The following is a 23,003-nucleotide window of genomic DNA, read 5'->3' as shown; positions in this document are numbered from 1 at the left end:
GGAAAGGGGCTGAAGGACGTTCCCGAGACTCGGGGCTCCGCGGGTGGGAAGGGGCCCGGGACGCTCCCGAGACTCGGGGCTCTAGGGGAGCTTTGGGGGAAGGGGGCCCAAGGACGTTCCCGAGACACGGGGCTCTAGGGGAGCTTTGGGGGCAAGGGGCTGAAGGACATTCCTGAGACACAGAGCTCCACGGGTGGGAAGGGGCCCGGGACGCTCCCGAGACTCGGGGCTCTAGGGGAGGTTTGGGGGAAAGGGGCCAGAGGACATTCCTGAGACACGGGGCTCTAGGGGAGATTTGGGGGAAAGGGGCCGAAGGACGCTCCCGAGACACGGGGCTCCGTGGGTGGGAAGTGAGCTGAAGGACATTCCCGAGACTCGGGGCTCTAGGGGAGGTTTGGGGGAAAGGGGCTGAAGGACATTCCCGAGAGTCGGGGCTCTAGGGGAGGTTTGGGGAGAAGGGGCCCAAGGATGTTCCCGAGACATGGGGCTCCGCGGGTGGGAAGGGGCCCAGGACGCTCCCGAGACACGGGGCTCTAGGGGAGGTTGGGGGGAAAGGGGCTGAAGGACGTTCCCGAGACACGGGTCTCTAGGGGAGGTTTGGGGGGGAAGAGTGGAAAGACATTCCCAAAATCCAGGGTTTTAGGGGAGGTTTGGGGGGGAAGAGTGGAAAGACATTCCCAAAATCTGGGGCTTTAGGGCTGGTTCAGGGGGCAAGGGAGCTGAAAGACAATTCCAAAACCCGGAGCTTTAGGGGAGGTTCAGGTGAGAAGGGAGCAGAAAGAAATTGCCAAAACCCAGGGCTTTAGGGGAGGTTTGGGTGGGAAGGGAGCCGAAAGAAATCCCACTCCGCCTCCCAAAACCCGGGGCTCCATGGGTGGCTCGAGCGGGAAAGGAGCAGAAACAAATCCCATTCCACCTCCCAAAATCTGGGGCTTTACAGGTGGCTCGAGTGGGAAGAGAGCGGAAAGAAATTTCCTTCCACTTCCCAAAACTCTGGGCTCCATGGGTGGCTCGGGTGGGAAGGGAGCGGAAAGAAATTCCCAAAACTCGGGGCTCCACGGGTGATTGGGGTGGGAAGGGAGCAGAAAGAAATCCCGTTCCACCTCCCAGAACCCGGGGCTTTAGGGGGGCTTTGGGTGGGAAGGTGCTGGAGCTCGCTCCTAGGTCAGGGGTGGCTCCATGTGGTGGAAAAGCCTCTCCTCCAAGCCGAGCTTCCAAAGAAAGGCTCAGCAGTCTCTTGTTCAGTCTCAAGGCAGTTTATTGCAAGTTATCTCAAAGATTTTCTTCTGGGGCTGCTGTGGTTTGCTCACAGCTCAGGCAGAGGCACACACACACCCTGACATCCTCTCTGACTCCCGACTGCTTCTTCTTTTCCTTCTTCTTCTTCTTCTTCTTCTTCTTCTTCTTCTTCTTCTTCTTCTTCTTCTTCTTCTTCTTCTTCTTCTTTTCCTTCTTCTTCTTCTTCTTCTTCTTCTTCTTCTTCTTCTTCTTCTTCTTCTTCTTCTTCTTCTTCTTCTTCTTTTCCTTCTTCTTCGTCTTCGTCTTCTTCTTCTCTCCCTGCCCAGGGCTGCTGCTCTCTTTTATATGGCACATCACATATTAAATGTTTATAATTTTTCCCCAATACCTATTCCCTATATTAAATGGTGCCTTTCTCCTCCAAACCAATCTGTGAGTGCCAACATCACCAGAACATGGAGGTGAGGAAGGAGAAAGAGGGAGGACAGGGCAGGCCCAAATCCCAAATCCATCTTAAACCTCTGACCCCCATGTACAAAACCAAACCCCCTGTACAGCACTCAGAAATTCTTCCCTCTACTTTGTGACCACTTCTACTGTAACATCCAAACTTTGGTGACTTCTTGTTCTCCCTGCAAGGTTGGTAACTCGTTCCATGGCTCAAACCCAAACTCACAGCTGTTTGCAGCTGTGCCAGGGTCTCAAATGCTTCTGACCCGGGCCCGGAACATCCAAAAACGTCTGAGGGACGTTCTGAGTTCCAACAGGGAGTGGAAAGAAATCCCCTTCCGCCTCCCAGGTCGCTCCAAGCGCTGCCCAGCCTGTCCTCAAACAATTCCAGATGTGGCAGTGCACAGCCTCGCCAACAGATGTTGTGCAGAGGATCGATGGCCCCTGGGTCAGGCAGACACGCGGCCGTAACTCCGCTAAAATTGGGAGTTCTGGTGCATCTCCTCTGCCTGGTGGTGTCTGGGCTGGAAAGAGGAAAAATGCCGTGGTATTTCCAGAGTGTGCTGGGCTGGGTGAATTAATGGCAGGGCAGGGGAGAGATCTGGGTGTGAAACCAGACCCGGGAGAGATCTGGGTGTGAAACCAGAAACAGGAGAGATCTGGGTGTGCAAACAGACCCGGGAGAGATCTGGGTGTGAAACCAGACCCAGGAGAGATCTGGGTGTGAAACCAGACCCGGGAGAGATCTGGGTGTGAAACCAGACCCGGGAGAGATCTGGGTGTGAGACCAGAAACAGGAGAGATCTGGGTGTGCAAACAGACCCTGGAGAGATCTGTGTGTGCAAACAGACCCGGGAGAGATCTGGGTGTGAAACCAGACCCGGGAGTGATCTGGGTGTGAAACCAGACCCGGGAGAGATCTGGGTGTGAAACCAGACCCGGGAGAGATCTGGGTGTGTGAAACCAGACCCGGGAGAGATCTGGGTGTGAAACCAGACCCGGGACAGATCTGGGTGTGTGAAACCAGACCCGGGAGTGATCCGTGTGCGAATCCAGACCCGGGAGTGATCCGTGTGCGAATCCAGTCCTGTCCCAGGTCAGCTCGGCGCTTTCCTGGCCGATCTCTGTCTGCCAATCCTCCTGCCCCTGCCGAGGTAAAGAAGGGCACAGGCTCCCCGCTCTGAGCCGAGGTGGGGCCAAGGTTTAATTAATCATCCTTTCACTCTAATTACAACCCCGACAGCGCCGGGGTAAAACCCGAGCAGGGGCTGGGACGCTTCGGGGAGCGAGCTGCCCTGGGGCAGCACTGACATCCCTGTTATAAATCGAGGCGAATCATTTGATTCAGCCTTTTAAGATCAATTAATAATTTTATTAATTACAGCAAGCGATAGCAAGCAAAACAGCGCTGGGTGCAGCTGGGGAATCTGTGTTCTGCCAAAAGCTGACAACCCTTCTTCTCTTCAGTCCCTTTTTATCCAGCACCAGTGGGGGTGATGGGTTTCCTTCCACTGTGGTTATCAGTCCCAGCAGTAGTTGGTTTGATAAGTGGGGGTGATGGATCTCCTTCCACTGTGGTTATCAGTCCCAGCAGTAGTTGGTTTGATAAGTGGGGGTGATGGATCTCCTTCCGCTGTGGTTATCAGTCCCAGCAGTAGTTGGTTTCACAAGTGGAGGTGATGGATCTCCTTCCGCTGTGGTTATCAGTCCCAGCAGTAGTTGGTTTCACAAGTGGGGGTGATGGATCTCCTTCTGCTGTGGTTATCAGTCCCAGCAGTAGTTGGTTTCACAAGTGGGGGTGATGGATCTCCTTCCGCTGTGGTTATCAGTCCCAGCAGTAGTTGGTTTCACAGGTGGAGGTGATGGATCTCCTTCTGCTGTGGTTATCAGTCCCAGCAGTAGTTGGTTTCACAAGTGGGGGTGATGGATCTCCTTCTGCTGTGGTTATCAGTTCCAGCCAGTCCTGCAAGATCTTTCACAATCTTTGTTTGTGGTTACCAGCCTTGCCCAAGCCTGCAAATTCCATGCCCCGACCCCCCTTTTATCCTAATTTCATACTTTTGATGAACAAACAAGTCAAAGCAGTTCTTCACAATCCCCATTGTTATAAACGAGAATTTATTCAGCCAGATTAAAAATAAAAATCATTTTATTTGCGGTCAAATTCTATCTAGCCAGCCACACAGAAAGGACAGAGCCGAGCCCGGGGTCGACCCTGGGTGTGCAACAAGGAGTCAGCCTCAGCAGAGGTTTTCCCCTATGCCCACACACCTCCACCCTGGCACAAGCGGTTTTTATAGGGAAAATTCCGCCTGAGACCAAGATTTCAGCACTTAGTCTTTTCTTCTATTCAGAGTCTATAGGTTAATAAGATTTTCTTTTTTTTAATGTCCGGAGTAGTTGAATTCTTGATGAGAGTTTACGGGAAGGCTGCATTCACATGGATCTGTCTGAGGATTTCCATGATCAGCACTGATGATGGTGATGATCAACACCTGGAGCCCAGCCATGGCCCATCTCCTGGCCAAGCCACATCCGTTTACTTGCTGCCGCGCTCCCGCCCCGGCTCCCTTTGTCTCAGCCCCGGTTCCCTTTGTCTCAGCCCCGGTTCCCTTTGTCTCAGCCCCGGTTCCCTTTGTCTCAGCCCCGGTTCCCTTTGTCTCAGCCCCGGTTCCCTTTGTCTCAGCCCCGGCTAGCTCTTCTCTGGGGCGAGAGTGGGCGATGGAGGCACCCTCCGCCGCTCCCAGCTGGGGTTTGGAGAGTGCCTTTGTGGGTTCCGGGCAGCGCTAGCAAGCCTCGCGGTGGTAAATGAAGAGCGGATCCTGCTGGGGGCTAAGTCCGAGTTTATTGTAGCCCAACGGGGCCAAATGTCCTAGAACAGTGCCAGCCAACAGGAACAAGCACAAGGTGCTTGCACTGGCTTATAAACTGTAAGGGAGGGGTATCCAACGACCAATGGGGATAGGGATAGGGGGTGGCTCCGGGATGGGGGGATATGGTGGGGTCCAATGGGGGAAGGATATGGGGGGAGTCCCAGGTCCTCGCCCAATCACCCGGTGCCCTGAGTAGAAGCTTCTGGATGGATGGGAAGGGGCACCGAGTGATAGACAAGGCACCCGGGGGGGGTAAAATGCCTCTTTCAGGGTGATGGATAGATATTGGGAAGGCGGGAAGGGCGGACAAGGCGGGAAAACTGGGGATAAACCAAGTTGCACACGGGGGTACAAAGGAATAAACCAATACATAATACAGGGATAATAAAACATACAAATAACGCAACTCCACAACTTGTAAATCAGTTTCTAATATACACCCCGTCTCACCTGTAACGGGGGGGAACTAATACGACAGGCATGATTTAACAAATATCCAATATTCCATGTTTCATACGAGGACTGGCGCGAATGATATAATATTATATATTGTATATATATTATATCCACATAACAGCCATCCCTCCGTGTCGCCCGCTCAGGTACACCCCCTGCAGCTACCGCGGCGCGGAGGAGCGGCTGCCCCACGGCAGCGCGGCGCGGCTGACCGACCACTCGCGGCACAGCAGCTGCCACCGGCTGAGCGAGCAGTCCCGGCACGGCAGCGCCCGCGACCTCAGCGCCAGCACGGCGGGCACGCACATCAACCGGGTCATCGAGGAGGATGGCGCCAGCGCCTGAGGGAGCGGCCCGGCCCGCTGGGAGCCAGCCTCGGCCGCTGCCGGGCCTGGGGCGCTCGGCCCGGAGCTCCGTGCAACCGCCCAGTGGAAAGATGAACCTCTCCGGAGGTAATTATTTATTTGGAAACTGTTCCTCATCGGACACGACTGCTGGATTTCTTATTCTCTGTGGAAAACAATCTCCCCCTTCCTTCCCTTCCCCTTCCCGGTGTCCCTCCTTCCCCGGGTGTGTCAGGAGGAGCCGGCCCCGGAATCCGAACTGCCGGAATCCGAATTGCCAGAATCCGAATTGCCGGAATCCGAATTCCTGAAATCCAAATTGCTGGAATCCAAATTCCTGAAATCTGAATTCCTGAAATCCGAATTGCCGGAATCTGAATTCCTGGAATCCGAATTCCTGGAATCCGAATTGCCGGAATCCGAATTGCCAGAATCCGAATTCCTGGAATCCGAATTCCTGAAATCCGAATTGCTGGAATCCGAATTCCTGGAATCCGAATTGCTGGAATCCGAATTGCCGGAATCCGAATTCCTGGAATCCGAATTGCCGGAATCCGAATTGCCGGAATCCGAATTCCTGAAATCCGAACTGCCGGTGTCGGGGATCCGAATTCCTGGAATCCGAATTGCCGGAATCCGAATTGCCGGAATCCAAATTCCTGAAATCCGAATTGCCGGAATCCGAATTCCTGGAATCCGAATTGCTGGAATCCGGACTGCTGGAATCCGAATTGCCGGAATCCGAATTCCTGGAATCCGAATTCCTGGAATCCGAATTCCTGAAATCCGAATTCCTGAAATCCGAATTGCCGGAATCCGAATTGCCGGGATCCGAATTCCTGGAATCCGAATTCCTGGAATCCGAATTGCCAGAATCCGAATTGCCGGAATCCAAACTGCTGGAATCCGAATTCCTGAAATCCGAACTGCCGGTGTCGGGGATCCGAATTCCTGGAATCCGAATTGCAGGAATCCGAATTGCCGGAATCCGAATTCCTGAAATCCGAACTGCCGGAATCCGAATTCCTGGAATCCGAATTGCCAGAATCCGAATTCCTGGAATCCAAATTGCTGGAATCCGAATTGCCGGAATCCGAATTGCCGGAATCCGAATTGCCAGAATCCGAATTGCCGGAATCTGAATTGCCGGAATCTGAATTACCGGAATCCGAATTGCCGGAATCCGAATTCCTGAAATCCGAACTGCCGGAATCCGAATTGCCAGAATCCGAATTCCTGAAATCCGAATTGCCGGAATCCGAATTCCTGAAATCCGAATTGTCAGAATCCGAATTGCAGGAATCCGAATTGCCGGAATCCGAACTTCCGGAATCTGAATTGCCGGAATCTGAATTGCCGGAATCCGAACTGCCGGAATCCGAATTGCTGGAATCCGAATTCCTGAAATCCGAATTGCCGGAATCCAAATTGCCGGAATCCAAATTCCTGAAATCCAAATTGCCAGAATCCGAATTGCCGGGATCCGAATTCCTGGAATCCGAACTGCCGGGATCGGAATTCCTGGAATCCGAATTGCCGGGATTCGAATTGCCGGAATCCGCATTCCTGGAATCCGAACTGCCGGGATCGGAATTCCTGGAATCCGAATTGCCAGAATCCGAACTGCCGGAATCCGAATTCCTGGAATCCGAATTCCTGGAATCCGAATTGCCGGAATCCGAATTCCTGGAATCCGAACTGCCGGAATCCGAATTCCTGGAATCCGAATTGCCGGGATCCGAGCTGCGGTGTCGGGGCGGAGCCGGGAGTTGTTCTGAGGAGCCTCGAGGAACTCCTGCTGGGAGGAGCAATCCTCCGTGCCCCTCCCGTGCGAGCTGGCGGCGTTGGCGAGGCTGGAAGCGCCGCAGGAATGAGCACCGGGGAGAGGGAAACTCCCTGAGGACCGCCGTCTCTGCCCAGGCTGGGGGCAAGAGACAGGCAGGGAAAAGCGATTTTTGTATAACTTGTATCGTCCTTGCTTTTTTACAAAAGACTATTTAAATTTTCTACTCGTTTACAATTTCCGTAGGAAGAGAGATGGGTTTTAAAAGCAGTTACCTAGATCATATTCAGCCGTTTATTTTTTAGAGCCACGTACAAAAGCTGAGATTGCCTGTTCCTGATCGATTTAAATACAAGCTCGTCAGAGCAAAGCTGAGTTTGTCACCCGAGCGGGAAGGTGGGGCCCGTTCTACAGCCGGGGCTGAGCCTGTGCACAATCCCCAGCGGCGGGGGAAGGAGGCTGAGGCCACAGCACCGGAGCAGCTCCTCCTTCCTGGGAGGTCAGGGCTGCTCTGCGAGGATCTCCGCGCTGGGATGCGGGGGAAACTGAGGCAGGAGCTGTGCCCAGATGGGGAGAAGGAGGGCGAGGCAGCTGGAAGGGCCAGGGCGTTCCTTAGGAGGAGTCAGGATCCCCAGCTCAGGGATTGCAGATCCGCCTCTGCTGTGCTGGTTTTAATCCCCTTCCGCAGATTCCTGGCAGGGAATTCCCAGTCTGGGCTTTTTGTGTGGAAAGGATCCCTCGGGAAACGCGGGAGGCAGAAGTCAAGGATGGTGCTGGAGATCTTCTGGAGCACTTTCTGTGGAACTCATCCAGCAAACCTACCTCAGTAATCGCTGCTGGGAAACAAATCCTTCTTTTTGCATTGCCCTTCCGTAATTCCCTCCCTGACCCGGTGGAGGCACAGCCTGGAGGGCAGGGCTCCACAATTAAATAAATTTAACCTGGAGCAGCCTCTGTGCACTGCCTGGAGGGCAGGGCTCCACAATTAATTCATTTTAAGCTGGAGCAGCCTCTGTGCACTGCCTGGAGGGCAGGGCTCCACAATTAATTCATTTTAACCTGGAGCAGCCTCTGTGCACAGCCTGGAGGGCAGGGCTCCACAATTAAATAAATTTAACCTGGAGCAGCCTCTGTGCACAGCCTGGAGGGCAGGGCTCCACAATTAATTCATTTTAACCTGGAGCAGCCTCTGTGCACAGCCTGGAGGGCAGGGCTCCACAATTAAATCAGTTTAACCTGGAGAAGCCTCTGTGCACAGCCTGGAGGGCAGGGCTCCACAATTAAATAAATTTAACCTGGAGAAGCCTCTGTGCACAGCCTGGAGGGCAGGGCTCCACAATTAAATAAATTTAACCTGGAGCAGCCTCTGTGCACAGCCTGGAGGGCAGGGCTCCACAATTAAATAATTTTAACCTGGAGAAGCCTCTGTGCACAGCCTGGAGGGCAGGGCTCCACAATTAAATAAATTTAACCTGGAGCAGCCTCTGTGCACAGCCTGGAGGGCAGGGCTCCACAATTAATTCATTTTAACCTGCAGCAGCCTCTGTGCACAGCCTGGAGGGCAGGGCTCCACAATTAAATAATTTTAACCTGGAGCAGCCTCTGTGCACAGCCTGGAGGGCAGGGCTCCACAATTAATTCATTTTAACCTGGAGAAGCCTCTGTGCACTGCCTGGAGAGCAGGGCTCCACAATTAAATAATTTTAACCTGGAGCAGCCTCTGTGCACAGCCTGGAGGGCAGGGCTCCACAATTAAATCACTTTAACCTGGAGAAGCCTCTGTGCACAGCCTGGAGGGCAGGGCTCCACAATTAAATAATTTTAACCTGGAGCAGCCTCTGTGCACAGCCTGGAGGGCAGGGCTCCACAATTAAATCAGTTTAACCTGGAGCAGCCTCTGTGCACAGCCTGGAGGGCAGGGCTCCACAATTAATTCATTTTAACCTGGAGAAGCCTCTGTGCACAGCCTGGAGGGCAGGGCTCCACAATTAAATCACTTTAACCTGGAGCAGCCTCTGTGCACAGCCTGGAGGGTAGGGCTCCACAATTAAATAAATTTAACCTGGAGCAGCCTCTGTGCACAGCCTGGAGGGCAGGGCTCCACAATTAAATAATTTTAACCTGGAGCAGCCTCTGTGCACAGCCTGGAGGGCAGGGCTCCACAATTAAATAATTTTAACCTGGAGCAGCCTCTGTGCACAGCCTGGAGGGCAGGGCTCCACAATTAAATCACTTTAACCTGGAGAAGCCTCTAACTCGTGTGCTGCCTCAAAGGGGTGATCTGGTAGGAATCTGGATAAGCTGAGTTTTCCTAAACACTGAAACCAAACTAAATAAGCTCAAGGGTTTATGTTGATCCTCTTGCCTCAATTTCCAGTATTTTTTTTTTTTTTAATAAATTGTAGCACTGTTTCGACTTGTTTAGAGACAGGGAGAGGAATGCTGTTGGAGCTTGGAGAAGGATCCTGCTGGAAATGTTAATTTGTGAGCTTCCAGTACTGCTTCCAGGTGGGAATATCGAAGTGGTTCCTTGCTGACCCTAAAGGGACAGGCTCCTGTCACCCCAGAGAGGTGACTCAACTCACACTGGGGTTCTGGCTGGGATTTTTGCCTCCTTGCCCCCTCCCTCCTACCTTCAACACCTGAGCCAGCACGCTGTGCTCTGGCAGAGCATGAGGAATTCCTCCCTCACCCATGGAAGAATGTGAAAAGCTCCCAAATCACGCTGTGCAGGGGCTCTGAAGCGCACCCCAGTTCAAATGTGGCCCCACCAGCACCTCAGGCAGGGCACCAGGAGTTTTTTGGGGTGCTTTGCTACCTGGTGAGAGCTCCAGCCCGGGTCTGTGGGATTGGTGCCAAGCTTTAAATTTCCCCCCGAGCTTCTGCCCTCACCGAGGGGCTCTGGGCTGTTCCCAGTCACCGAGGGGCTCTGGGCTGTTCCTGCCCTCACCGAGGGGCTCTGGGCTGTTCCTGCCCTCACCGAGGGGCTCTGGGCTGTTCCCAGTCACCGAGGGGCTCTGGGCTCTTCCCAGTCACCGAGGGGCTCTGGGCTCTCCCTGCCCTCACCGAGGGGCTCTGGGCTGTTCCCCTGAGCTCCTGCCCTCACCGAGGGGCTCTGGGCTCTTCCTGCCCTCACCGAGGGGCTCTGGGCTGTTCCCAGTCACCGAGGGGCTCTGGGCTGTTCCTGCCCTCACCGAGGGGCTCTGGGCTGTTCCCACTCACCGAGGGGCTCTGGGCTGTTCCTACTCTCACCGAGGGGCTCTGGGCTGTTCCCAGTCACCGAGGGGCTCTGGGCTGTTCCTACTCTCACCGAGGGGCTCTGGGCTGTTCCCACTCACCGAGGGGCTCTGGGCTGTTCCTACTCTCACCGAGGGGCTCTGGGCTGTTCCCAGTCACCGAGGGGCTCTGGGCTGTTCCCCTGAGCTCCTGCTCTCACCGAGGGGCTCTGGGCTGTTCCCACTCACCGAGGGGCTCTGGGCTGTTCCCAGTCACCGAGGGGCTCTGGGCTGTTCCTGCTCTCACCGAGGGGCTCTGGGCTGTTCCTACCCTCACCGAGGGGCTCTGGGCTGTTCCTGCCCTCACCGAGGGGCTCTGGGCTGTTCCTGCCCTCACCGAGGGGCTCTGGGCTGTTCCCAGTCACCGAGGGGCTCTGGGCTGTTGCTGCCCTCACCGAGGGGCTCTGGGCTGTTCCTGCCCTCACCGAGGGGCTCTGGGCTGTTCCTGCTCTCACCGAGGGGCTCTGGGCTGTTCCTGCTCTCACCGAGGGGCTCTGGGCTGTTCCCACTCACCGAGGGGCTCTGGGCTGTTCCTGCTCTCACCGAGGGGCTCTGGGCTGTTCCTGCTCTCACCGAGGGGCTCTGGGCTGTTCCCAGTCACCGAGGGGCTCTGGGCTGTTCCCAGTCACCGAGGGGCTCTGGGCTGTTGCTGCCCTCACCGAGGGGCTCTGGGCTGTTCCTGCTCTCACCGAGGGGCTCTGGGCTGTTCCTGCTCTCACCGAGGGGCTCTGGGCTGTTCCTGCTCTCACCGAGGGGCTCTGGGCTGTTCCCAGTCACCGAGGGGCTCTGGGCTGTTCCTGCCCTCACCGAGGGGCTCTGGGCTGTTCCCCTGAGCTCCTGCCCTCACCGAGGGGCTCTGGGCTGTTGCTGCCCTCACCGAGGGGCTCTGGGCTGTTGCTGCCCTCACCGAGGGGCTCTGGGCTGTTCCTGCCCTCACCGAGGGGCTCTGGAGCCCCGGGGGCTTTGTCCCTCCCCAGCAGCCCCCAAAAGCTGATCCTCTCTCCGGGAGGCGAGCAGGGAAGCTGGACAGTGCCTGGCTCCTCCAGCCCATCCCAAACTTCATCAACAAGCTGCAGCCCCAGATCTGCTCGGTGGAGCTGTTCTGGAAATTGCTGTGCTCCTCATTCCCGCTGTTCCTGGGGATCTGCAGCTCCTGCTTTGCCCACCCAGATCCCCCCTCGTTTGGGCTGCTCTTCCTTCTCCCCCCTTCGGCTCCCGTGAAGTTCTGGGTGGGCGCTGCGGCCGCCTCCATGGAAGAAGCTGCTGCTCCTTTTTAAACACTGGCAAGGCAGCAGCAGCAGCCCCAGCTGGGTGTCACCGTTCGTGTGCTCCCGTTCCTCCCAGCGCAGAGCCAGGCTTTGTGCTGGAAGCTTTAAGCTCCAGGAGGCTCCGGCTGAAATTCGGTCAAACCCAGCGCTGCTCCCGAGTGGTTCCAGCAAGGAGGGAAGGGAAAATCCCTCGGGAGGAGCACAGGGATGAGAGCCAGGCCAGCCCAGGGCAGTGCCACAGTGAAGGGGAGCCGTTCTCAGCCCAGCCCCGGGGCACCGAGATCCCAAAAATCAGCGGGGAGCCGGCGGCGACAGCAGGGCACGGGAGACGTCCCCAGGTCCGCCCTGGGAATATCCATTGAATGTGAAGCTTTACCCCCATCCCCTTGTGCCGCTTTTCTGGGATCAGGATTGATTTCCCCCTCCCAGGAGCGGCGTTTTCCCGGTTTTTCCTGATTTTGCCCGTCGGCTCGGTGCAGGTGACATCTCCTGGCACTCCGGTGTCCCTGCTGTGGCATCCTCGGGAGAGGGCAGGGAGCTCCCAGGAATGTGCGGGGCAGCCCCTGCCCGCGGCTGACCCCGCTTGCACTCGGCTCTTGGTAGATTTGTTTACAGTTAGTCCAGTGTCGGTTCTGTAACGTTTAATTTTTAGCACTTTAACTGTGAGTGTACAAACTGGTTTCCCTTGTAGTCGGTGTACATTTTCATTTTAGACCTTTGGAAGTTTTTAATAAAACGATGGAAAAAACTCTGGCAACGGGTTTTCAATTCTTTTCCTGCGGGCGTAATCCTACCCCCGTTAGAAACCCAGTCCAGCAGCAGTTGAGATATAAAGGTTAAAGAATTAAAATATCAGATTTTACTCTGGCCAGCAGCTCTGTGAATTTGAAGAAAGACTTTCTAGGTTTAATCTCCCGCCAGCATCTGCGCTCGTGGACGCCGGGCACGGTTCCAGCAAGCACAGAGCTCTGGGCAGGTTTGGCTCCGGGTTGCTCGGCGCTTCGGAAGAGCGGAGCACTGAAACCAGCAGGATTTCACGGCAGACGGGAGGGGAGAGCAAACAGGTTTGGGAGCAGCAGTGCCAGGGATGTGTGCGGGGTTTACTGCCAGACCCAGGCTGAGGACAGGATGATGATGTGTCTGAAGGAGCTGCCTGGCCCGTGGGAGGACACAGGGTGGGTTTGGGTTGGAAGCCGCGCGCCGAGTCCTGCGTGGCTGTGATGAAACCAATCTGTGAGTGCCAACATCACCAGAACATGGAGGTGAGGAAGGAGAAAGAGGGAGGACAGGGCAGGCCCAAATCCCAAATCCATCTTAAACCTCTGACCCCCATGTACAAAACCAAACCCCCTGTACAGCACTCAGAAATTCTTCCCTCTACTTTGTGACTACTTCTACTGTAACATCCAAACTTTGGTGACTTCTTGTTCTCCCTGCAAGGTTGGTAACTCGTTCCATGGCTCAAACCCAAGCTCACAGCTGTTTGCAGCTGTGCCAGGGTCTCAAATGCTTCTGACCTGGACCCAGAACATCCAAAAACGTCTGAGGGATGTTCTGAGTTCTGACAGGGAGTGGAAAGAAATCCCCTTCCGCCTCCCTGGGACGCCTCGCACGCTCCCAGGTCGCTCCAAGCGCTGCCCAGCCTGTCCTCAAACAATTCCAGATGTGGCAGTGCACAGCCTCGCCGACAGATGTTGTGCAGAGGATCGATGGCCCCTGGGTCAGGCAGAGAAAGGTTCAGGGGTGGAACTTTAGAACCGCTGGCCTGAGTTTGAAGCGGGTTGTGAGTGACCGGCTCTGCAGTCGAGCAGCCCGAGAGGAGGAGGGTTCCCACTGCAGCCGGAGCCAGGCGGAGCTCCCAGCTCCCCGCCGGGCCCAGAGGGGTTAACGCGGGGCTGGGGAGCGCCCGGAGCTCCTGCGGTTCTCCCTCCCGAGGAGCTTTAGGGACCCGCAGGTGAGGGAGGAGCTGGAGGAGGGGCTGTGCTCGGAGCAGAGGCCGAGGTCAGTTCGGCCCCCCAGGCTGGGATTAGGGGTGCGGGTGTTGTGCTCACATTCCTGACGCTCTTTAACACCCGCTGCAGGTTTGGGGTCGGCTTTGTGTCTCAGCTCTGCCAGCTCCTGCCCTCGTCGTGATTTCCTCTCCAGTTTGAAGGGAGGAGAGCATCTGGCCATGCACTAATCCTGAAGACAGCAAAAGCTTTGAGTCCTGGAATGGTTGTGGGTGGGAAGGGACCTTAAATTGATCTTGTAATTCTGTTCCACTGCCGTGGGCAGAACAAACCTTCCCGGGGTCCCAGGCTGCTCCAAGCCCCGTCCAGCCTGGCCCTGGACACTTGAGGGATCCAGGGGCAGGCACAGCTCCTCTGAGCCAGGGCCTCCCCACCCTCACAGGGAACAATCCCATCCCAATGTCCCATCGGAGCCTGCTCCAAGAAATCATTGGTGCCAAAAGGCTGGAACAAAACAGGTGCGAATAGGTTGTTTTATAAAAAGTCGTTTTTTAGGAGTTCTCTCCAGCTCAGAGCTCCACCACCAGCCCTGGAGCGTGACCGGATCCAGGTTTCCAACGCCCTCGGCTACCGGTCCGACTGGTTTTTAGGAAAACACCGCAGACGCCTTGGATTGATCTTGGGTCTCCAGTTTCAGTGCCTGCACCACATCCTGCTGCTGTGACCCCATGGCACCTCCTGCTCCCGCTCCGTCCCACGGGGCCATCCCCGCGGGGAAAAGCTGCTTTTCCTCACCCATCTCCTCGCGTTTGGGTTTTACTGCCTCCACACAACCCCTGCAGCATTTCAAAGCCTCTGCACGCCGGGAGCTGGCTTTAAATATTTCCAGGGTCTCCCACGAGAGTGCTGCATGGATGCTCGGCAAATTGGAGTTGTCCTGACACCTGAAATGGTGGGAAGGATGAAGAAGGATGGATCTGCAGCGCCAGAGGGTTGCCAGCCTCTTCCCAAGCTGCTGTAATGCAATATTTTAAATACAAATATATTAATATTCATGTTTGGCATAGACATACCCTCTTCTGTTTCCTGTTCAGTGCTGCTGCAGAGGGTTCCTGCCTTTGGGAGAACACGCTGAAAAAAAAACCCCTTGAGGCCCTGAATTACAACATAATCCAGTTTCAAATCCCACCTGGAATCTGCCCTGACATCTCCCGCCGTGCCTTCAAAGCCCTCTGATGTGATAAGGCTCAGCCCCTGCCAAGACACAGAACATCTGCTGGGCTGCAGGAAGGGGGAAAGGGAACCTTGTTCTAATTTCTGGGAGGCAACCAGCTCCCAGTCCTCCTTTGCAGGGTGGGTTTGGGGCTTTCGTGGTGCTCCCAGAGGTGCACAGGGAGCAGGGCCAGCGATGTGCCGGGCCACGGAAGAGCAAGAAAATCTGGGGCTGACCAAGAGTTTGGATTTGTAGTGACGAGAGGAAACGCGCTCAAGGTGTGCCGGGGGAGGTTCAGGTTGGACATCGGGAGGAATTTCCTGAAAACACCGGGGAGTGGTGGAGTCCCCATCCCACCCGTGGCACTCCATCAGTCAATACTTGGACTCGATGATCTCAGAGGTCTTTCCCTACCTAAATAATTCTGTGAAAACCAGGAACCATCATTAGTTTTCAACCCCTTTTCCCCGCTGCTTCTCCCCAGAAGCAATCCCGAGGAACCTGCTCGTCCCACAGAAACCCCTGGCGCTCCCCTGGGTGCTGCTGGGGCAGGGGAAGGGTTAAGCCCGGCCTTTGGGAGCCTTTAAATGCGGACAAACCTCCCGAGCGCTGCCGGAGCTCGCCGGCGCCAGCGGGGAAAGCGCCGGGCGCTAATTGGAGTGACGGCCCCGGAGCCGTGAGGAATGAGCGGCGCACGATGAGGAGGTGCCCCCAAAACCCTGACCCCTGCAGCGACCCTCCCGCCCTGTCCGCGGGGCGCTGCTCCCTCCAGGGAGGGATTTTCACCCCCGAGCGGCGCAGCTGCTGCTGGAAAAGCTGCGGCCGGCAGGAATTAAACTTTTGGTTTTCGCTGCGAGCCCCGGCGGTGGCAGCGGCTGTCACAGGGACATCTCCGCTCCAATTTTAAATCAAATTCACAGTGCTGCTCCTGCCCCAGATTCTCCGGGATCGGGGGCGGCGCAGGACAGAAAAAGCTGCACCAGCCAGAGCTCATGTGCCCGATCCTGGGCTCAAGCTGCTCCTGGCAGCAGGAAAGCCCCTTGTCCTCCTCCTCCTCTGCTCCCGCTGTAATCGGAGCTGGCTGGACAGAAGCTGCTTCCCCCTGGATCCCGTTTTCCCAGGGATAAGCCATCCTTAAATGCTTTTCCTCCATCCCGGGACAGTGGGGAATTGGGGTCCTTTTAAAAAAGCTCTTGGAGCAGCGCTGGGTGCGGGGAGGATGTTCTGCTGTGCAGGGATGGAGGGATGCTCGTGGGGAGGAATTGGTGCTTGGGACGCCTGCAGAATCCTCGAATGGATGGAGGGATGCTCGTGGGGAGGAATTGGTGCTTGGGACGCTCGCAGAATCCTCGAATGGCTGGAGGGATGCTCGAGGGGAGGAATTGGTGCTTGGGATCCTCGCAGAATCCTCGAATGGCTGGAGGGATGCTCGAGGGGAGGAATTGGTGCTTGGGACGCCTGCAGAATCCTCGAATGGCTGGAGGGATGCTCGTGGGGAGGAACTGGTGCTTGGGACGCCTGCAGAATCCTAGAATGGGTGGAGGGATGCTCGAGGGGAGGAACTGGTGCTTGGGACGCCTGCAGAATCCTCGAATGGTTGGAGGGATGCTCGAGGGGAGGAAAGGGTGCTTGGGACGCTCGCAGAATCCTCGAATGGCTGGAGGGATGCTCGAGGGGAGGAATTGGTGCTTGGGACGCCTGCAGAATCCTCGAATGGCTGGAGGGATGCTCGAGGGGAGGAATTGGTGCTTGGGACGCCTGCAGAATCCTCGAATGGATGGAGGGATGCTCGTGGGGAGGAACGGGTGCTTGGGACGCTCGCAGAATCCTCGAATGGCTGGAGGGATGCTCGAGGGGAGGAATTGGTGCTTGGGACGCCTGCAGAATCCTCGAATGGATGGAGGGATGCTCGTGGGGAGGAATTGGTGCTTGGGACGCTCGCAGAATCCTCGAATGGGTGGAGGGATGCTCGAGGGGAGGAATTGGTGCTTGGGACGCCTGCAGAATCCTCGAATGGCTGGAGGGATGCTCGTGGGGAGGAATTGGTGCTTGGGATCCTCGCAGAATCCTCGAATGGCTGGAGGGATGCTCGAGGGGAGGAATTGGTGCTTGGGACGCCTGCAGAATACTCGAATGGCTGGAGGGATGCTCGAGAGGAGGAACGGGTGCTTGGGACGCCTGCAGAATCCTCGAATGGGTGGAGGGATGCTCGTGGGGAGGAATTGGTGCTTGGGACGCCTGCAGAATCCTCGAATGGGTGGAGGGATGCTCGAGAGGAGGAACTGGTGCTTGGGACGCCTGCAGAATCCTCGAATGGCTGGAGGGATGCTCGAGAGGAGGAACGGGTGCTTGGGACGCTCACAGAATCCTCGAATGGCTGGAGGGATGCTCGAGGGGAGGAATTGGTGCTTGGGACGCTCACAGAATCCTCGAATGGATGGAGGGATGCTCGTGGGGAGGAATTGGTGCTTGGGACGCTCGCAGAATCCTCGAATGGCTGGAGGGATGCTCGAGGGGAGGAATTGGTGCTTGGGATCCTCGCAGAATCCTCGAATGGCTGGAGGGATGCTCGAGGGGAGGAATTGGTGCTTGGGACGCTCGCAGAATCCTCGAATGGGTGGAGGGATGCTCGAGGGGAGGAATTGGTGCTTGGGACGCCTGCAGAATCCTCGAATGGCTGGAGGGATGCTCGTGGGGAGGAATTGGTGCTTGGGATCCTCGCAGAATCCTCGAATGGCTGGAGGGATGCTCGAGGGGAGGAACGGGTGCTTGGGATCCTCGCAGAATCCTCGAATGGCTGGAGGGATGCTCGAGGGGAGGAATTGGTGCTTGGGATCCTCGCAGAATCCTCGAATGGATGGAGGGATGCTCGAGGGGAGGAAAGGGTGCTTGGGACGCTCGCAGAATCCTCGAATGGCTGGAGGGATGCTCGAGGGGAGGAATTGGTGCTTGGGACGCCTGCAGAATACTCGAATGGCTGGAGGGATGCTCGAGAGGAGGAACGGGTGCTTGGGACGCCTGCAGAATCCTCGAATGGGTGGAGGGATGCTCGTGGGGAGGAATTGGTGCTTGGGACGCCTGCAGAATCCTCGAATGGGTGGAGGGATGCTCGAGAGGAGGAACTGGTGCTTGGGACGCCTGCAGAATCCTCGAATGGCTGGAGGGATGCTCGAGAGGAGGAACGGGTGCTTGGGACGCTCACAGAATCCTCGAATGGATGGAGGGATGCTCGTGGGGAGGAATTGGTGCTTGGGACGCTCGCAGAATCCTCGAATGGCTGGAGGGATGCTCGAGGGGAGGAATTGGTGCTTGGGATCCTCGCAGAATCCTCGAATGGCTGGAGGGATGCTCGAGGGGAGGAATTGGTGCTTGGGACGCTCGCAGAATCCTCGAATGGGTGGAGGGATGCTCGAGGGGAGGAATTGGTGCTTGGGACGCCTGCAGAATCCTCGAATGGCTGGAGGGATGCTCGAGGGGAGGAATTGGTGCTTGGGACGCTCGCAGAATCCTCGAATGGCTGGAGGGATGCTCGAGGGGAGGAACGGGTGCTTGGGATCCTCGCAGAATCCTCGAATGGCTGGAGGGATGCTCGAGGGGAGGAATTGGTGCTTGGGATCCTCGCAGAATCCTCGAATGGATGGAGGGATGCTCGAGGGGAGGAAAGGGTGCTTGGGACGCTCGCAGAATCCTCGAATGGCTGGAGGGATGCTCGAGGGGAGGAACGGGTGCTTGGGACGCTCGCAGAATCCTCGAATGGCTGGAACTGGGAGCTTTGGGAGGATGCTGAGGGAGAAGAAGCCACGACGTTGATCCATGCAGGGTCCTGAGTGCCGGCAGTGCCCCACATCAGCCCCTGGGGCAGTTCCGCAGGATCCGCCGCAGCTTTTCCACCCGAACCGCGGGGCAGAACCCCCTGCGCTGCCCTGGGAGAGGAAAATCCGCAGGGAAAGGTGCGGGTCCGTCCCCGCCGCTGTGAGCAGGAGGCTGGGACACCGCCCGGCCTCGCCGCTGGGTCGGGGCTCCATCCCCGGGGCCGGGCCGGCTGCGCGGAGCCGGCGCAGGGATGGCGTTCCCAGCGGGATTTTTAAGGCAATAGTGCCACCCCGTGCACCGGCGGCAGGGTGACACGCAGGGAAGGCGGGCAGGGAGGCGGCGGTGGTGGCACTGCGGACCCACACCCGGGAGCGGGGATGCATCCATGGAAAACCATGGAAAAGGGCGGCTCGATGCCGCCGCAGCTGGGATCCTGCAGGGGACAGAAATGTCTGCGGTTCGGAGGGACACCGGGAGAGCTGGAGAATCATGGGATGTGCAGAAATCGCGTCCAACTCCAGCTGCTAACGGGAGTTTTGTGCTGGTTTGTTCTTTTCCCAGTTTTTCCGGTGCCTGCAGTGCCTGGGCAGCTGAGTCCCCTCTCTGCTCCGTGTGCTGCCCTGCAGGGAGATGTGGGGACGGCCACGGCCCTGGTCCATCAGTGACCCTGCGGGAGGAGCCCCGTGTCCTTTTCTCTGACCCCGAGACGGACCGGCACCACCCGGAGAAACTCCCTGTGCGTGTCTGGGACCATTTCATTGTCACAGCTTGTGGCCTTAGGAGGGCGGGGGGAAGCAATTATTTTGTGCGTGGGTGGTGGTGGGTGTCTCCCCAGCACCCCAGAGAGCACAGAGAGCCCAGTGGGTGTCCCTGGCACCCCGGGGGAGCCTCCAGGTGCTGCTCGGCTCTGGGAAACGAGCACCCAGGAGGAGGGAGCAGAGCTCTGTCCCTGGTTCCAGCTCCCCGGGATTTCCCAGCCCAGCAGATTTCAATCCCCCATCACATCCCAGCTCCCTCTGCAGCCACGTACCCCACATTGCTTCAGGTGTCAAATAGGGACAAGAAGCTTTTGGGACATTTTAGGGTCATGTTTTGCTGTTTTAGTTCCTCCCTAAGTGTGCACACACCGAAGGGCACAAGAACAAATCCACACACCCTGTGTGCCCCACTGAGACTGTTGGAAAAGCATCCCCCCACCCTACAGGGTCCATATGGGATCCTCAGGCTGGAGGAGGATTTATTGGACAGAGGGAGGAAGGGAGGGATCTCCACTGAGCTGGAGATGCAGCCACTTCCCTCTCTTGGATTCCAAAGGCTAATCTTTAGGGAATTACAGACATAAACCTCTTAGCTGGCGTGCTGTCAGTGCCCATTGCTGATGAGCTGATTGAAATCGAGTGGAAAAGATTAAATTTGTCCCCCAAAACGTACCCCAGGAGCTGCAGGGGATGGAGAGGAGATGCTCCTTGCTGGCTTTGCTCTTCCCTGTCTGTCTGACCAGATCTGGATGTTCCATGGAAATGTTTCCAGGCTTTGTAATCTCCACAAATTCCGTCACTGTGCTCCACGGGATTATCTGTGCCCAAGCAGCCACCTGGAGCTGGAGGAAATGGTGCCAGGAGAACCAGTTAGAGGCAACATTTCCCATAAAGGAGCCCCTGTCCCCATCCTTGGTCACTCCCCAGGGACGTTCACAATTTTGCTTTATTTAAAGTTTTGCTTTATTTAAACTGTTCAGAACTGCCGTTGCTGCTCTGGACATGAGACTTGACAAACACAGCAGGAAAACTCAGGATTTCCTGGGATTTGAGGAATACTTGCAGCTCTCCCCAGAATTTGGCCAAATGTTAGTTGGGACTCTGATGTCCACAGGGTCACATCCCTGCCCCGGGGAAGAAACAGGAGCCTGTAGAAAGACATCGCAGGAATAGAGGCTGCAGACAGGGGAATTGGGTTGAAAAAGAAGCTTTTTGAGTCACAACAAGCTTCTGGCAGGGTCTGAAATGTCACTTCACATCTGCAGCAGACACAAGGTGGCATCAGAAAGCCAAGAGCTTCCTGAGGCTGCTCTTGCCAAGGAGAAGGAGAGAGATGAGTTCCAGGTGTGCACACCTCTGGGTGCTGTGCCTCTGGTTTTCCTCAGTCCTTCAGCAATTCCCTCTCTTGTCACAGGAGGTTCTTTTCCAGGCCTTGTCCATGACCTGCAGTTGCTTCTCCTGTCAGAAAAAATCCCAGGAATTACATTAGCGGATCTTGATGCAAACTGGGAATGTGGACCAAGGCTTGTGAGGTCTCACCTTCAGAGTGGTATTTGGGCTGTAATCCCATTTTTGGGGTGATCCCACTGTGGCTGGGTGTAGGATCATCCACTGGGATCACTTTTCCTCAGGGTTTGGATGAGTTGTTGGTTTGCCTCCAAGCAGGATCCCAGTGCTGGGCCCAGCAGAGCAGAGCTCCTGCAGTGCTGACCCAGGGAGGTCAAACCACAAAGTCTCGTTAATATTTAGGAGATTCTGCCACAGAGCTGCATTAATTATCCACCCGAGATGAATTAATTACCCACCTGAGATGCATTCATTACCTTTCACAGAGGAGAGGAGATGCCTGTGGGGAAAAGCGGGGCAGAAAGTCAGGAGTGGGGCTGTGACCCAGTCCCCAAACCCAGCCTGGCCCCACATCCTCCTGCAACACCCAGGTGTACATCCAGTCCATGAATCCATACGCTTCCAATCCATCAATCCATACATTCCCAGTCCTTAAATCATACACTTCTATAACTACAGACCTCTGTGTGTGTGTGTTTAACAAGTTCTCACAAGGGGAATGCTCTGAACCTTGTGCCTCCAGCCATGAGTTTCACCCCAAAGCTGATGTGCCCCAACATCTGCCCCTTCCTCTCCAAACCAGTGCTTCCCGTTTATTTTCCAGAGGTGTTTTGGGTTCTGCCTGGAAATGGGCACGGAGAAGGCTCTGGAGAGATCTTAGAGCTTCTTCCAGTGCCTGAAGGGGCTCCAGAAGAGCTGGAGAGGGATTTGGGACAAGGGATGGAGGGACAGGACACAGGGAATGGCTGCACACTGCCAGGGGGCAGGGATGGATGAGAGATTGGGAAGGAATTCTTCCTGTGAGGGTGGGGAGTCCTGGAATAGAATTCCCAGAGAAGCTGTGGCTGCCCCTGGATCCCTGGGAGTGTCCAAGGCCAGGCTGGACAGGGCTTGGAGCAACCTGGGATGGTGGGAAGTGTCCCTGCCCATGGCAGGGAGGTAGAATAATGAGATATTTAAGGCCCCTTCTAAAGGAAACCATCCTGGGGTTCTAAGTTTTTGCACAGACACGAACATATCTATATATCTATATCTATATCTATATCTATATCTATCTATATCATCTATATCTATATCTATATCTATATCTATATCTATATCTATCTATATCATCTACATCTATATCTATATCTATATCTATATCTATCTATATCTATATCTATTACACACAGATAAAATATATGCATACCAGACATCCATAAAACTACATGGATATACATACATATATGCATATATATAATATATAAAAATAAATATATATACACAGATAAAATATATGTATATCAGACATCCATAAAACTACATGGATATACATATATATATGAATATATGAATATATAAGAATAAAAATATATACACAGATAAAATATATGTATATCAGACATCCATAAAACTACATGGATATACATACATATATGAATATATATAACATATATAAATAAATAAAAATATATACACAGATAAAATATATGCATACCAGATATCCATAAAGCTACATGCATATACATACATATATGAATATATATAATATATAAAAATAAATATATATACACAGATAAAATATATGCATACCAGATATCCATAAAGCTACATGCATATACATACATAGATGAATATATATAACATATATAAATATATATACACACATAAAATATTTGCATACCAGATATCCATAAAGCTCCATGCATATACATACATAGACGACTATCTATTATATATACATAACCGCGTGTACGCAGCAGCGCTGTCCGCTCGCGCGCTCCCGCTGTGAGCGCCCCAGAGCGGCCGCGGGCCGGCGGGCGGGCGGTGCCAGCAGAGGGCGCCGCTGCCCCGCGGCCCCGCGCCGCTGCCCCGCGGCCCCGCGCCGCTTCCCGGCATGCAGCGAGCGGCCCGGGGGCTCCGCGGGCCCGGCGGCGCCGCGGGCACAGCGCGGGGCTCCGCGGGCACAGCGCCGCGGGCACAGCTCCGCGGGCACAGCTCCGCGGGCACAGCTCCGCGGGCACAGCGCCGCGGGCA

The 23,003-nt window shown here is 55.4% G+C and overlaps 1 protein-coding gene and 2 long non-coding RNA genes across 3 annotated transcripts in view; 1 reads left to right on the top strand and 2 right to left on the bottom strand.

Annotated features, from left to right (window-relative positions):
- The window catches only part of FZD3 (frizzled class receptor 3), a 55,915-nt gene extending 50,331 nt beyond the window's left edge, over nt 1–5,584 (top strand). Inside the window, exon 7 of the mRNA XM_077782484.1 lies at nt 5,165–5,584. Coding sequence (XP_077638610.1) covers nt 5,165–5,363 — 199 coding nt within the window. The 3' untranslated portion in view covers nt 5,364–5,584. The remainder of the gene's footprint in view (nt 1–5,164) is intronic.
- Nucleotides 5,585–20,360: 14,776 nt separating this feature from the next.
- Nucleotides 20,361–21,026, bottom strand: LOC144246023 (uncharacterized). The gene is made up of 3 exons (XR_013339628.1): nt 20,961–21,026; nt 20,776–20,879; nt 20,361–20,569 (listed from the first exon to the last, which is right to left on the bottom strand). It is a non-coding gene; the product is annotated as an uncharacterized LOC144246023 (long non-coding RNA).
- LOC110480682 (uncharacterized) lies at nt 21,017–22,732 on the bottom strand. Its single transcript, XR_002467139.3, has 3 exons — nt 22,651–22,732; nt 21,227–21,267; nt 21,017–21,127 (listed from the first exon to the last, which is right to left on the bottom strand). It is a non-coding gene; the product is annotated as an uncharacterized LOC110480682 (long non-coding RNA).
- Between the last annotated feature and the right edge of the window lie 271 nt (nt 22,733–23,003).

This window comes from Lonchura striata, chromosome 3 (assembly GCF_046129695.1).
Source record: "Lonchura striata isolate bLonStr1 chromosome 3, bLonStr1.mat, whole genome shotgun sequence".
Classification (NCBI taxonomy): domain Eukaryota; kingdom Metazoa; phylum Chordata; class Aves; order Passeriformes; family Estrildidae; genus Lonchura; species Lonchura striata.
The sequence above is the reverse complement of the archived record's forward strand: the minus strand, read 5'-3'. Positions and strand labels throughout refer to the sequence as shown.